General features: G+C 44.0%; 2 protein-coding genes across 3 annotated transcripts in view; one reads left to right on the plus strand and one right to left on the minus strand.

The window, feature by feature from the left end:
- The window catches only part of LOC146187433 (GATA zinc finger domain-containing protein 1), a 51266-nt gene extending 39883 nt beyond the window's left edge, over positions 1-11383 (minus strand). For both annotated transcript variants that reach the window (XM_084607698.1, XM_084607697.1), the window contains exons 1-3: positions 11005-11383; positions 9975-10034; positions 4192-4372 (exon numbers count right to left, since the gene is read on the minus strand). In XM_084607698.1, coding sequence (XP_084463824.1) covers positions 4192-4372; positions 9975-10034; positions 11005-11292 — 529 coding nt within the window. In that variant the 5' untranslated portion in view covers positions 11293-11383. The remainder of the gene's footprint in view (positions 1-4191; positions 4373-9974; positions 10035-11004) is intronic.
- Positions 11384-11720: 337 nt separating this feature from the next.
- On the plus strand, positions 11721-14642 carry CysRS (cysteine--tRNA ligase, cytoplasmic). Its single transcript, XM_084607696.1, has one exon. The coding sequence runs from the start codon at positions 11741-11743 to the stop codon at positions 14060-14062; it is 2322 nt and encodes a 773-aa protein (XP_084463822.1). The 5' UTR covers positions 11721-11740; the 3' UTR covers positions 14063-14642.
- Positions 14643-16072: the final 1430 nt, after the last annotated feature.

Genomic DNA, 16072 nt, shown 5'->3' on the forward strand with positions numbered 1-16072 from the left:
CATCAGCTATGAGGAACGCTGTAGTGGATGACTCCAGCATAATTTGAATCGCCGGGTCATCATTAACGTGCCCTGACATCAAATAAAACAGTGTGCCTTATGCTTCGCCCCCATTGAAACAAAGCGGCAGCAAAAAGAATGATGATGCTTTGAAGTAGTGCGACACCCAAAAAAAAAAAAAAAAAAGTAGTCATAAACACAATAATCTCTTTCCTTATTCTGTACAAGGCGCTCTGCTGTGGTCACCTATATCTAGAAAGTGAGCAAATTAAAAGTATTCAAGTGCAATAAGGTTACATCATCTCCGATATTTTCATCAGCAAAGCAGTTCGAAAGTTGTCCCTTCAGCTTTGCATCCCTCTTCTTAAATCCTTTTAGACAAACCTTTCTGGGGAGTTTAAGGCAGCTGCATAATGCACATGGATAAGAGAGGGCTTATTTTAACCTCGTGACCGGAAATGAGCATTGCATTTTGAATGTCACTCCTACACTTGATGCCCAGTGGCTTCCTTGAATTAGCCTGCTACAACTACCGTATTTTCTGGTTTATAAGTCGAAGTTTTTTTTCTAAAAATTTCACCAATGCATCTTATCCACCATGTATGACTTATGTATGGGACAAATCTGGGCCATGGCACCACACCTGTTCCGGGCCCAAAAAGGAGCCTGTGCTCACAATGTCAGCGCGTGATAAGAGACCTTGGTCATCTGAATCTGGAACCCAAAACTACAATGTCACTTCTGAAAGGGTAAACCCAAAAATTGACTTTTTTTTTGACGTGGGAAATATCGGGTGGGCAACGCAGGCATGCTGCGCCCAAGCAGGAAAATTGCGTGCCATCTTCTCCCAAGCGCAGTAACTGCATTTGAAAACAACTCAAAAGTAACATCAAATTGTCTTACAAAAATCAAATGCAGCTTATATGTTTTTATAGACATTTTACTCCTGAGGGAGGAAAATGTTTATTTGAGGATGATAGCTTGCTTTAATTTTCTGCTCCCATTCACATCATTTCCCTCTGCCTTGGCATCTTCATTGCATTGATTGCTGTAGTGGCGTATATATCACTGCCTGGACCTTAAAACTGGCAGCCCAAAGGCCGCCCACAACACTGCTAAGTAATTTTCCTTACTTTTTGTCTTCATACTAACAAAAGTATTTTACCACCAAAACCATGCGTGCTTCACATCTGCCGTGTCCTATTGACGCGAAATTCAAGCTGTGTGCAGTTGAATTTTCCGAAGAGCATGGGTGCCGGGCTGCACGAAGGAAGTTTGCAGTTAACGAAAAAATTCTCTGGGACTGGCGAAAAGTCGCCAGTGCACGTTAAATAATCAAGTCGACCATCAAGGCAATTGCCTAGGTTGGCGTTGCATATTTCCCTTCGCTGCTTCGGCCCCTCCTCCTTTTCCCCTCATTTTTTCTTAGATGGTAGTGCCCAAACGCCGCCTGTATATGGATATACCATCTGTATGTATCAAAATAATATATTTTTGAAAACTACTGTTCAGACTGGATGCTATGCAATGTTCAGTGCATATCAGGTGATATGGGCATATGCAGCAGCTGCTGCAAGTATCCATTTTCATCGCGCTTTCTCACAATGTGATCTTAAAAGAGTTTTCTACCGAGTAAACAGGTGCATCTTATCCGCTTGTTTTTTTTTTACTTCTATGCATTTGGAGAGGGATGCAACTTAGACATCGAAAAGTAAAATACACGTCTCGACGTGGTGACTGGGTTCGTCCTAGGTGTGATGAAATATTGTCACGTGGTAGTCAAGGTCGCAGGCACAAAAGAAAAGGCAGTCGTAATAACACTGAAGTCAACTCTTTATTGGGCTGACCTGCGCCCACAAAAAAACTAAGCAACTCGGCGGCGGCAACAGCAACAATCGTGCTCATCGGTTGTCGAACAAAGAATGCTCGTTGCACGCACCAACGCTCAATTTAAAGACTGCAAGGAAACATCAAGATAAAGTCGCAGACCATGACTAGCGTAATCTGGAACATTGCAGAAACACATGAGAGTGGCAGGAATCTTCTAGATTTCTCTCGACGCATCTTGCGCGACAAAAACTGGTAAAGCTACGCCTCGCGGCAACAAGCATGAACGAACAAAGAAAAAGATTTGATATGCATGCTAGGATCAGCGTGATAAGGCCGCATGCCGGTGGCTTCAAAACAACAAATAGCGCTTTGAATGTTTCGCTGCAATATAATATTGACTGGGCGGATGCCTAGACTGACAGTACTGAATGCGGGCCTATTGACCCCATGCACTGGGGCAAAACAAAGCTTTAGGACACCACTGAAGCCGCGGGTTTTACACATAAAGCCTTGATGGCCTTGTTGCGTGCTGGTGCCAATGGCGAGGCCAGAAACATGGGGCTGGCAGCAAAAGCGGTAGATATGTGCATTACATTCTGCAGGCACTTTGAAAGTAGCATGCCAGCAGTGGCGATGAGAACAGCCCTTCCAGGAATTATAATTGAAGGCATGTTGCAGCGGACGACCAGGGTCTGAAGCCAAGCAAACTGAGCGGCAAGGGTGTATCCCGAACCATGATTTGCGGCATCCTCATCCTCAAAAGGGGCTGCTTCTGTGGACCTTCCTATTCGCAATGCAAAGCACTTGACAAAATGGGGAGGAAAAACTTCGTTCTTACTTTGGTTTCATCTCAAATGCACACATCCATCATATAGGTTTTCATCACATAGAATTACTGTGATGCCAATAGCTTTTAGCAGTTTTTCAGGCCCATTCGATCGTTCAAGCTTTTACTTAATTCGGACGTTTTTTTCTTGACCCTTGAAAGCTGAACTAATGATCCAGTTTACTGTATTCAGCAGAGATTCAGCAACTTTTTCATGCCGCTCCTTTCTGTACAAAAAACTACTGTACAGAATCCTGTATAATCTGTGTACTGAATTTTTCATTAGGGTATAGACTTCTGTGCAATTCTAGTTTAATTTTATTTGCAAATATCATGTGAATTCTCAAGTAAACAAGGGAAACAGTGTTTGCTATTATTTAACATTCCATTATTTCCACTGAATCGATATGAAATATTCCAAGTCATTTTTTTCCAATATTTGTATTCGATTCGTATTTGAAAATCTCAATATTGCACTCCCGTACGAGGGAGTGAACCACAGAACCACTTATTATTGAACTGTTTTCTCTGTCACCTGAGATTATTTAAAAGATTGCGAGTGAAGGTATAAGGAAGGGTTTGGCTTGATTTCTGAATGCAATGTAATGTCTTTTTCATTAAGTTCCAGCACTTTGTTTTTAATCACTTGCCTGGAGACATTTCATCTAGGTGGCAATAGATTCAGGAGAGCCATATCAAAGGTGTGAACCTATCACATTTTGACAATGCAATGAAAATCCCGTAGAAGACTTATGGACATAAAATAAAAATTATACACGCGGAAGCAATGTTAAGCACTCATTTTGCTATTTTTTGCTTCATTTAGCTTTGCTCTTCAATGTCTTATACCATTTAGCTAAGCTTTGCTTTGTTTAGCCCCTTGTGCTCCTCTCACAGCACTATGCCCCCCCCCCCCCCCCCCCCCCCCAATCCCAAAGAAAAAATTTTTTTTTTAATACAGTACTGAAAATTTTTCTTTTTCAGCAAAAAAGCCCACGAACCATGTGGTTCAAATGGGACTGCCCCCTTAAAGAGTAATGATAAATCTGCCTATGCCATACCCCCTTGTGTGGCTTTTATTTCTTGCTCCATGCATATTAGTAAGAATTTAGCTTACCCAAAACTTTGTGAGCTTCAGTATATAATTAAATAAGCTTTTGGATGCAAGGCAGTATAATATTTCCATGTTTACAAAATTCTGCTGTAGAAAACACATCATGCACACAACAAAAGGACAAAGCACTGGTAGTTAACAGCTGTGCTGACCTTAGTTATGCTAGTACCTGATTACATTAGCCATGTCTGAATCTGTGTGAGCAGTAATGCTTCTCTAGCAACTTTTATTCACCAGCCTGCTGGGAAGAAGTAATTAAAAGCCGGTGCTTGCATAAGTGAATAATGACTGCCACAATATCGCCTTCAGCCAGGGTACTCTATGTGGAGTGCCACACACAAAAAAAAAAATTCACTGCTAGCATGAGACATTTCCTCCTGTTCAAAAGAAAGAGGAAAGGACAGGAAGGGTGCCAATTTACCCAGAATGTAGGTGGAAGGGTCGAAGTGGTCCCTGGGGCTTTCGGATGTTGGCAGCAGCCACGTAATGACTGCGCTCTTCTCACAGTACTGGTCCTGCAGCAGGCCCCGAATTTGAGCGTAGTAGGTGTCATCATTCTCATCCATGAGGGCCACAATGTCCCCCACCTGGTAGTAGGTGCCCTGTAAATGCCCCATGTGAGCCCATGGCTAACACCGGTGCATGAGGCAGTGCACAAGAAGCGAACGCAACAACTATTCACACATAGAGTTCCTTAACCTTACCCAGAGGGAAAGCTGTGCCGCCGTCTATGAGAGTTTACATGGAGCTTTCTGACGACCAGTTCAGCTACCATGGGCACCCAAAGCATCAAAAATAAACTTTTTTCTACAATGAAAAATGTCCCAACATTTAATATTGTGACCATAAATTGCAAGAAGGGAGCGAAACAGCTTGTAAGCATAAACCTTGGCCAAAATAAGCGATGGCTCTCTCTCCTATTGGCTAAGTATTGTGCAGCACAGAAGAAAATATTTGCACCTATTAGGCAAACTTAAAAAAAAAAAAAATGTTTTTAGAATATATACAGTTGCTCAATCCCTTCAGAAAATTTTTTAGTGCATTTTGGAAAACAAACCTTTTATTGGCGTCGCCTGCTTTCGCACCTTTGCTAATATGGCGTTTGATATCTACGTTCGTGCATCGAGATAAGAGGAGGAGGTGACATCTTAGTAACGCCCCTCTATGTTCCCGACAAAATGTCCTGCAGCAAGCGAGCCCACGATGGCTGAAGTGCAGCGCCCCCAGCTTTCCCTCTAGTGAAGAGTAAGCAACGCAAGCAGAAAAGTAAGAGTAAGCAGTGACACAGAAATCCGTGAAGTGCCGCAGACATGACATGACCTGCACACAGTCGTTTGATGACAATGAAGTCTCAGTATATATAAAAGAAAAGGTTATAAGTGCTAGAATTGTGATGCCTTTAATTTATTAAATATAGAGAAAGGCTCAATGTTTTTTAATATGCTATGGTTGTCTAATAGAGCAATAAAAGGCTCCATGGGTTACTGTTGCCAACTGCAATTTTTTTCTAATAGAATCATGTTATAGTACTCTAGTTACAGTATTTCCACCATAGGGGGTGACTGAATTACAATGTAAAGGAGTTATGGTATGGTGAAGGGTCAATCTTACTTCTACTATGAAAACTTCAAACACCTGCATATCTTCCATTTGTACCTGCATAAATGCCCTTGGAGGATGTTACTAAATGCGATTAGTCTAGTTAATATTCTGCTCTAAATCTTCAGGGAAAAAAGGCATAGCTTGCCAGGCCAGCTGGTGCACATTCACCAAAGGAAAGAATCTAACAAAAAGGCCTCACCACATGAGAAGAAGGGAACATAATGACACAGGTATAGTGTTGGTCTTATGCTGTCTTGTTCTTGTGCATGCATTCTTTTTTCCTTTGAAACTTTCCTCTAGGGAAATTTCCATAAACACAATGGTTATTGCGAGTGCATTTGATGCCTAATACCCCTGTCAAGCGTGCAAGTTAAGTGCTCTCACGAAGAGTGTCACCTGCTATATGTACACTTTGCCCAATCTAAACCCTGCAAGTGGAGTGCACTGGCAGAAGAGTACACTTTTATTGAAATATGTTGTGGGGAACACACTTTCTGGCCGAGTGCGTAGCCTTGTCGCCAGCGACTTCATTGGTACAAAATGCAATGCATAAAAAAGGAAACATAAGTTCATTTTAGCTATTTCACAGCAATTTATAAAATTATTCGGTTCTAGTGGCGTCAGATCATCATCAGATGCTGCATCGTCGCAAGTCGCCATGTTGGTAAAGTATACTAGAAGGGAGCAGTGGGCTTACTCCCCAGCCGAGCCCACGCTAGCGGTGGCGCCGCAAATATCAACGGATTTTGTTTGTCCGAGTGGCCGCGTCGCGGCGCTGATGCCAAGTTCACTGTAGTGCTTGGCCATGCCCACCGTGTTAAAACCTGTGTGCGCGTGCTGTCATCTTTGCCTGCACAAGCATTTCTGTCTGACCATAGCATGTCGCTAGCAGTTAATATTAGGTAATAGTTCATATTTCAGGTTATGCTGGGCATCAATATGTGATGAAAATAGGAAGCAAAGTTTGTAGGCACTCCCCACAATGCAATCACCAGGGGATATGACTTCCAACTCGCTTGGTTAGCACATTTTCTTTAGAAAGGAAGGGGGAGACTGCTGTACCCGTCGAGTCTGCTGTCGGCTTTGCCAGCAATCTTTAAAACATGTTCACTAAATGCTTCAGTTGCCATTAACTGCTGACTGAAACATCCAGTAAATGCTGACAGTTGTGAAAGCAAGGTTGGGGCAAGAAGTTTGCTGCTTAGCTCGCTTGTGCGCGCGTACCTATTTTTATGCCATTATCATCAGCTTTTATATAATCACTCAGCTCCGCTTTTATGTGAAAGTGATAAATTCTAAGAAGATGGGTAAGTGAGTTAAGCAAATCATCTTCAGCTGACCCGTTGCTCATGATATGAATAAGTGCTTTAGGTTCATATAGCTTGAAATAATTTTTTGAGGTCTGGCAATGAATTACTTTTGCTAGGCCCCTCTTTTCGCAGTGCACATATTAATCAGCTAAACAAATGCTAAAAAGGCGTGAAAGAAGGTAATATAGAAGCATGCACATTCAGGTTCACTGCACATTCGATTAGTTGATGCCTATTTAAATTTTGTTATCCAAGAGAACATTCAAAAAATGCTGTATGTGCTAAAATCTTTCGTTGACAACAAGGACCAGCATAGATTTCGTCATCCAGTTAGAGCTAAAACCTGTATGAAAGTGTCGTAAATGGTCCCAAGCACCATCACACTCGCGCATTGTATTTCTAACTGATGTGCAAGACGTTAAAAATAAAAGGCTGAATGAGCTCTGGCTAACTATGTGATCAGTATCGTCCCACTTAAAACCACGAAGTTAGCAACAAGCAAAATTCAGCACAAAAACGTGAAAAAAAAAAAAAAAGTTTTGATACTAGGCCCTTCCATCAAGCCATACATATCGCTGATTGCGTGCTGCGCCATATTTCACCCTGCCTGTGTCGCTAAACAAAGGATGTCACTGCAGATCGATCATGTACCGACAGTTCATCAGCCGTTCGCTCCTTTAGTAGGTACAAGAATTAAAGCAACGCGTACCTAACAGCGCGCCACCACGCAGCATCGTAGGCTGGACCAGCAAGAAGCTACAGTGAAGTCACTTGTGGTGCCACCTCTTGTATTTGACATGAATGGTGTCAGGGAACGGGCGCCAGTAAGCCCACTACCCTTTTCTAGTACACTTTAACGTTGGTCTGCGTAGGCTAGGAAGCCGTCTCGGCCGATACTGACTTGAAACGTTTTTGAACTTAATATGCTGTTATAATTTTCGTTTACGTTAACAAAAAATAGGCTATGTTTCTTTTTATTTATAATTAATGCACAACAATCATGTTTGGCATTTTTTTTCTTTTTGATGAACATCTTTAAAAAATGAGCTGTTTGTCCCCAGTCACTTTTTTTTTTTACTGCGAGTGCACTCTGTTTTCCGTTTAGCACCACGTATGCCAAAGTGTGACTGAGAGCACTCGGAAGTACCGAAAGTGCACTTCCCGTAAGTGCACTTATCTTGCGCGCTTGACAGGGGTATAACTCGTACAGTCATCTGCGTTCCTGTCAAGTGCTGTCAAATGACACACTGGGAAGTATACTTGTACCATTCACACGTTGCCTAGGGCTCAAAACCTGGCTTTATCACTCACACATATTCCCACATTCAAGATGAGTAGGTGCTCTTGAGGGAATACAGCGGGCGCTAACATTTCGATGTGGTGTTTTCGAGCTAAAACGCACCGACGAGGATGTTTGTAATGCTTTGTTTTGCCTTCCTTTGTTTTAGTTCAAGTCACTGGTGGCAGCTTCCAGTCATGTAGACCGTCTGCAGTGGATGACACCACACGACACCCACGCTGCCATTTACTTGCACAAACTCACGCACAAAGCCAGTGATTTGTGTAAATGTTACCATGCCGTCATTTTTTGTAGAATCCTTAAAAAAAATTGTTTTTGCTCCTTTTTTCCCAACTTACAGCATACAGCAATGAGGATATAAAATGGCCATTTTCACAGGCAACGCTGTACTTCTTCAGCCCTACTCTCTTGTAAAAATTTGATTTCTTGTACAGGCCAAAAACACACCCAATTTTAATTACATGGGTTAACTTTGCTGCAGGTCTTTCAACAGTTAATCCTCCAGGTAATTTTGTACGACCCACTACCGACAAAGTATTGCAGTCAAGTAGCATACCCAGAAATGAATATTTCAAGACTGTGAGTTGCATAAAGTTAAACCAGTTGATCTCTTTTGCATGGTGCTGTTCTGGCTGAAGGCCTAGAAGGTGCGCTAAAGGACTACGCTGATTCCTAAAGGCTAACGTGGCTTATTTTCCTAGGTCATGTGAGGAGCTGAGAAAAAACATCTATGAGGATCCCCTGTGCTTATTTTGTCACAGCTGCCACACCACATTTTCTGCTCCCCAAGCACAACACTTTCTCTGTCAGCACAAAAATTATGGGGGACACTTACGCTCCGCCTTCAAGGGTATGACATGATAGCGTAGGCTACAAGCCCGCATATAGAGCCCCGCTTTAATCAAGCCGTAAAAATGCGCCCGCGTGGCCTAGAGGTAACGTGAATGCAAGGGTCCTGGCAGGCTGATTCTAATATCACCCTCCCATATAAGACGATCAGGAGGCAACCCAACGTCCAGTTAGTGCTCTGTCAAGCCAGCTGCCAGCTACAGCCTACCAGCACCATGCTCGTGATTTTTCACTCACAACGCAAATGCCGGATTTTTAGTGAACAGGGCCTTTAACGCCATAATGGGGTAAAAGTCAATGCAGGGCCCGAATGCTACAATCATCATCATCATCATCATCAGCCTGATTATACCCACTGCAGGGCGAAGGCCTCTCCCATATTTCTCCACTTAACCCGGCTCTGTGCTAGCTGCATCCACTTGACCCCTGCGAACTTCTTAATCTCATCCGCCCACCTAACTTTCTGCCGCCCCCTGCTACGCTTTCCTTCCCTTGGAAACCGGTTTGTTACCCTCAGCGACCATCGGTTATCCTCTCTTCGCACTACATGCCCTGCCCATGCCAATTTCTTCTTCTTAATTTCTACTAGAATGTCGGTAACTTGAGTTATTTCTCTGACCCATTCTGCACGCTTTCTATTTCGTAAGGTTACCCCTACCATTTTTAGTTCCATAGCCCTCTGGGTTGTCCTCAACTTAAGTAGAATTCTTTAGGTTAGCCTCCACGTTTCAGCCCCATAGGTGAGTACAGGCAAGTGCTACAATGAATGGCTACAAATACACATACACTTCATGCTGCCAGTGCAGAAGTGCCAGGGCATGCAAGGGAGAAGAGAACCAACAATGAGGCAGCTGCTCACCATATATTGCGGGTGGTATTCTTGATTCAATTATTTATCTAGAGTCCTCAGCTGTGTACAATGCATTCGAATAAAAAGAACATTTTGCATGAGAGAATATATCAAAACTGAAAATGAGGGAATTTTGTTGCCTTTGTAGAAAGGTGACTGAGGCATTATGGTACAATCAGAAAATGCCTTCTCAGCCAGTGATGATCTCTTAACAGGCTAATGCTAACGACAGGGACAACCTGCTGTATATGGCTGCCTCCTCGTTACTCCAAGAAGTGAGCTTCAGCACTTACCCGGAAAAACACGTAGTCACTGGTTACACAAGTTGCTACAGCAGTTGGCGCTCTTAAGGGCTGAAAAAGAAGAACCAAGTGAAAAAAGGCAGCAGCTATTGCATGTCACACTCATAGCATACAAGTCAAAAGCAAGTAGTGCAAGAGAAGCACATAAGAAAGTGACATCTTGCACCAGGCACACAGCGACTTGCTTCGAGCGCGCTCCGCCATCACAAGCGCTCGGCCTGGCCATGAACTGCGGTGCGGCGTCGGTGCCTGCAGCGCTGCATTGTGCTTTCGCCGTGCGGCCAGCGACAAATGCTGTCTTGCCACGATATCCTCTGGCTTTTTCACACGTAAAAACGACGCTGACAGAGGGGAGGGAAGCGTTCCCACACGCTTCTATACCCTCCCAGTTGCGGCCAAAGAAAGCTCACGAACAGCCGTGAGCCATGTTGGGTTTATCTCGGGCCGCCATTACCAGCGACGGAGCGTGCACCCTTGGAAGCACGAAAGCCATCAGCTGACGCATTAGTTTCAGCGGTCTGAATAACCAGGCAAATTACTTACGTAGAAATGTCCACAACGTCCAATGCTCTGCTCAGTCCAGTTATAAGCACACGCTAAAGGGTCGAGAATGCAGACGTATGCAAGTATTAGCCAAGGTTAAGGACTGTTACAACAAATTACAATGTCTACAGAGAACGTGAAAAACGGCTTATTGAAAACTTTAAAATAGCGCTCGAGTTCATTCCGTCCCGATCCTCCAACTATTACGATGAGGATAGACGCCGGCCCCCGCTATCTCGCAACGCGGAGGAAGCAAGGCAGTAGAAGAAAGTAGCACTCTTCGGTAATATGCAGACGGTATACGCACTATTTAATGACTGCATCATACAAAGAGGATCAGTGAGCGACTCTATAAGTTTAAGTGCATTACCTATTTTGCTTGCTCAGCTGATTTCCCCTTATCAGGCTATTTAGCCCACACAGAACGGCCCAGCCTGTATGTAGCCCCTTTGCTACTTGAAGAAATATAAGCACGAACCGCTCGCTTGAAAATGGCACGGCGCCCTTTTCCTTTGGGCACCGCGGTCTTCGCCTGCTGCTGCTGCTGCCTGAGCTTGGAGCTCTTGGCCCTTGTGCTTTTGCGCAACGTGAAAGGGCATCCGTTCCCGTTCGGTTCCTTTGGGGCTGCCTGCTCCGGCTCCGTCGGCACACTGTGTCCACGCAGCGCGCACGAATTGCACACAACATCGCCCTTTTCTGTCTTTCGCCACATGGAAGACACAGTAGTCTTGCATGTAGCGCACGTAGGTTTGATGCCGAAAGGCATCGTGCAGTGTTGAACAAGAACCAAACGTAGCTGTCAAGAAGCCAAAGCGCTGAACACGAACTCCATGTTGTTTAAAAGACGACGCGATCGTGGCGCCTTGCATTGGAAAGAAACACAAATCACTTTACGAATAACACACATTATATATTGTACAATAACAAAATCATAGTATGGTCAATATTTTTTTATTTTTAAGCATATAAAGTTTTTTTAAGTGATCTATAAAAAAAAATTATATTGTTTTCTAACGTAAATTTTTAAACTTTAAACATTACCTATTATTTATTGCAATAAAATTGTAACAATAAATAATACAAACTTTTACACATTTATTAATTAATGGTAACGTATTAGTTGCATTGTAGTTTTGTGTTTGGCTAGTTGGTCGCGCCACTATTGCCGCTACCATTGCTACATTCACAGTTTGCTCATCGGTTCCGTTCCTGGCATGGTCCTGGCCTGGCTCCTAACGCGAATCGACCGGCGCTTGAGCTTACGCGCTTTGACTAGTGCCAGCATGGCAGATGCCAAAAGTTCTAAACGTTGTCAACCAACTTGGAAGGCGCCGGAAAATTCAAAAGCTCCCGAGCTACGCCTGTACAACAGCCTCACAAGATCGAAGGAACTATTCAAACCGCAAGACAAGAACCGTGTGCTATGGTACAGCTGTGGTCCAACGGTGTACGACGCTTCCCACATGGGCCATGCCCGTTCTTACATCAGCTTCGATATTCTTCGCCGGGTGCTTACTGACTACTTCGGCTATAACATATTCTACGTGATGAACATTACTGACATCGACGACAAGATCATCAAGAGGGCGAGGCAAGACCACCTTTTCGAGAGCTATAGGAGCCAAGTTGACCGGCCGCCCAGTGAACTTTTCGCTGACGTCAAGTCAGCGATTGACGCCTACAAGGCGAAGCTCGAGAAGGAAGACGACCCAGACAAGCGATCCATGTGTACGCGCTTGCTGGAGCAGTCGTTGCAAGCTGCTGAAGCGTTCGAAAAGGCTTTAGCAGATGGCTGTGTGCAACGCGAGGCGCTTCTTGACGGTGCCAAAGACCCGGTCTCCGACTGGTTGGACGCAAAAATGGGCGCCACCGTCTCAGATCACTCGATCTTCGCAAAATTGGCCAAGCACTGGGAGCAAGAGTTCTACAAGGATATGGCAGCACTAACCGTGCGGCCTCCCGATGTGGTGACTCGAGTGAGTGAGTACGTGCCGGAGATCGTGGACTATGTCTGCAAGATCATTGAGCGTGGGTTCGGTTACGTTTCCAAGGGCTCAGTGTATTTCGACACCGCTCGCTTTGACGCCGACCCCGACCACTTTTATGCGAAGCTTGTCCCCGAGGCGTACGGTGACCAGAAGGCATTGAAAGAGGGGGAAGGGGCTCTTACAGTGGCCGGTGAGGACGAAAAAAGAAGCGCCAATGACTTCGCGCTCTGGAAGGCTTCCAAACCGGGCGAGCCGGCGTGGGATTCGCCTTGGGGTCCCGGTCGGCCTGGTTGGCACATAGAATGTTCGGTCATGGCGAGTAGCCTCCTGGGTTCCTCCCTAGACATCCACACTGGCGGCTATGACCTAAAGTTTCCACATCATGATAATGAGCTGGCTCAGGCTGAGGCCTACTTTGGCAATGACCATTGGGTTCGCTACTTCTTGCACTCCGGGCACCTGACCATTGCTGGATGTAAAATGTCTAAGTCACTGAAAAACTTTGTAAGCATTCGTGATGCCCTGAGCCGACATTCAGCACGAAGGCTGCGCATGGCATTCCTGCTGCATTCCTGGAAGGACACGTTGGACTACAGTGACAACACTATGGACATGGCTTCACAATGGGAAAAAGTATTCAGTGAATTTTTCCTAAATATCAAGGATCTCCTTCGAGGTGCTCCTGGTGCAGAAAGTGTTAATGCCTACACCAAGTGGTCGGAGGAGGAAGTTGGTCTAAACAACAAGTTCCTTGCAGCAAAAGATGATGTCCATATTGCACTATGTGATAACATTGACACCAGAACAGCTCTAGAGAGCCTCCGTTCTGCTGTAACGGCATGCAACGTGTACATCAAGGCCAAACAAGAATCAAAGAAACCTCCTGATGTGACCTTGCTTCGCAGTATTGCAGGTTATGTTACCCATATTTTAGAAGTGTTTGGAGTGGCTAATGAGAGTGTAACGCCTGCTATTGGATTTGGGACAGGAGGTGGCAAAGCATCAAATGTTTCCCACGAAGAGGTTTTGCAGCCCTATTTGGAAGTTCTTTCTTCTTTCCGGCAGAATGTGCGCAGCATTGCAAAGAAGTTCACTGGTTCACGGGAGGCTGATGAGGTGCTGCAGTGGTGTGACCTTCTGAGGGACAGCATGCTTCCAGAGTTGGGAGTGCGATTGGAAGACCGGGAGGACGACAACGGAGAAACAACGTCAGTGATCAAGGTTGTTGGCAGGGAAGCCATAATGGCAGAAAGGGAGGAGAAGCAGAGGAAAGAGGAGAAGAAAAGGGAAGAGAAAGAAAAAAGAAAGCGGGAGATGGAGCTGAAGCAAGCAGAGAGAGATATGCAGCGAGCCATCAACCCGAAGGAGATGTTCCTTGCCGAAACGGACAAGTACAGTAAGTTTGATCCAGAAACCGGTCTGCCCACGCATGATGCCGAAGGCAAAGAACTCAGCAAGGGGCAACTTAAGAAAGTGAAGAAACTGCAGGAAGCTCAGGAGAAGAAGTACGAAAAGTACCTTGCGGAGGTAAATGGAGCTGTTGGCTAAGGTATCATGTAATGAATGGACTGCAGACATCTTTGCAAGCTGTAAAACAGTGAGAAGAGAGGGAGTGTATAAGGAAATTATTCTTGATTGCCTGTTGTTTCTACTTGTGAACCATTCACCTTTTTTATTACAGCATTACCTAATTGGGTTGATATTAGTTATGTTATTTATGTCAAGGACAGAGATTAATTATTTTCTCCAAATGTGTGTCAAGCTGTACACTATTCGACGGAATTTATGTTCTGATCTGAATTGCGCACTTAAACATATGATACAAAGCACCTTTAGCTTGTAAGCAAATCAATTTTTTTATACATTGTGGGTATGCCATACAAGGTTCTATTCGTATCTCTAGAGTGTGTCTCTCCACTTTGCCATACTTTTTTTTTTCTTGTGGCTTTTGTTAATCACTGGATGAGTAATTAAGGCTTTATTACTGTCTTTTGTTGTTTTGTTTGGATGTAAAGGCTTTGCTCCAAGTAAGCCATGCTGAACTTGCATTTGCAGTTGCTTGTCTGATTTATATTGCTCATATATTTCTTAATGCTTAAATAAAACGCACAATATTGATGACACCTGCTGCTTAAGAGATTTTATGAACCTGCAAGTGGAAAGCTCTGATCCAGTGGTGTTTTGCATGTGGGAGAGGCTAGGATCGATGAAACTCTTGGCAGCACAAAATGAAGGAAGTGTGTTGAATGTTAGTCCACTTATCAGCATTTTGCCAAGCAAATTTACACAAACATTAGTCAGTGATCTGGCCACACATTCCCTTGTCATCTCATTTTTTGAGACTGGCTGAGAGGCGTAGACATTCCTCCTGCCCCATGTTCATTTTGGGCAGGCCATCGTGGTGCATTTCTCTTTTTGTGAGAGCAGTACTGCTCTCCTCATTGTAAATTAGTCTTGCATTCATAGTTTAACAATGGTGAAGTTTGTTCTTTCACTGTATTTTGTGCACTTTGGATTTAAGTGCACTTGATAAAAGCAGGACATCTAATTCATATTGAAGCTAGCATAAAAAACGAGGACCAAAGAATAGAAGGACACAGCACGAGCGGTTTTTCACAACTAAAACTTTTATTGAAAACCACGGAAAAAATACCAATCGCATGAAACTAATAAGAAAAAAAATGTGGTAGCTATAAGAAAAGTGTAGGACGCGATACAGCTGTTAGGGGTGCTAGCACCTGCACCAGTTGTATCGTGCCCTACACTTTTCTTGATGCTATGGCAGGCATGATGATTATCGGAAGTATCCCCTTTTGCAAAAACTCTGTTGCACAGTTACACGTTTGCTTTCTTTTAACATCATGGTTATTGGCACTGCGATCGGCCGTGCACGTTGGCCAGCCAAATTTGGATGTCGCTTGGCTCTTCACTAGCTTTTTATTTTAATTTTAGGATGGCATCACGCTGTTCTAATGCCTGTGCATATGTATCTCACTTGTATCCCAGTGCCTCTTCGAGTACACTGAAACTGTGTACTGGTCATGTGCTTATCACAGTCTGTGTGGGGAAGGATCCTCAAAACAAAATGGTGCCATTTATAAAGAGGTACCACTGCTGCTGCATTGCACATGAAACGGCATAGGCAAGGCCTTTACGATTATGAAGATATTCTTCCACATTCCTGGTGGAGCTTGCAGCAAAGCACTTGACGAAACTTTCAAAAACTGTCATCCTCACTTCATCTCGAATACAGACAGCTGTTGTATGGGTGTTTGTTAGATGGAATTACTGAGGTGCTAATGGTTCCACTTTCAAATAGATTTAATTTGCTTTGGAAAGCAGTGCTAACTGGAAACAGTTGCGAGAACGAATGAGAAACTTTGAAGGACTGCTATAGGCACCCAATTTTAGTTGTGAATTTTCCGTTTTTTATATGATGCATTAGGTATAGGAATTTGTGGATCACCACATTGTATTTGCCTATGATGCCTAATAATTTGATCAAACTTCTTCCTTGATGCTGTTTTGGTTTCATCAGCTGAACAATAACTTGAAATG

The sequence above is a fragment of the Amblyomma maculatum genome, chromosome 6 (assembly GCF_055883805.1).
Source record: "Amblyomma maculatum isolate TAMU_Amacu chromosome 6, ASM5588380v1, whole genome shotgun sequence".
Lineage (NCBI taxonomy): Eukaryota > Metazoa > Arthropoda > Arachnida > Ixodida > Ixodidae > Amblyomma > Amblyomma maculatum.

Bases quoted from the DNA above. Each gene is read 5' to 3' on its own strand.
- CysRS (XM_084607696.1), top strand. From the start codon at position 11,741: ATGGTCCTGGCCTGGCTCCTAACGCGAATCGACCGGCGCTTGAGCTTA.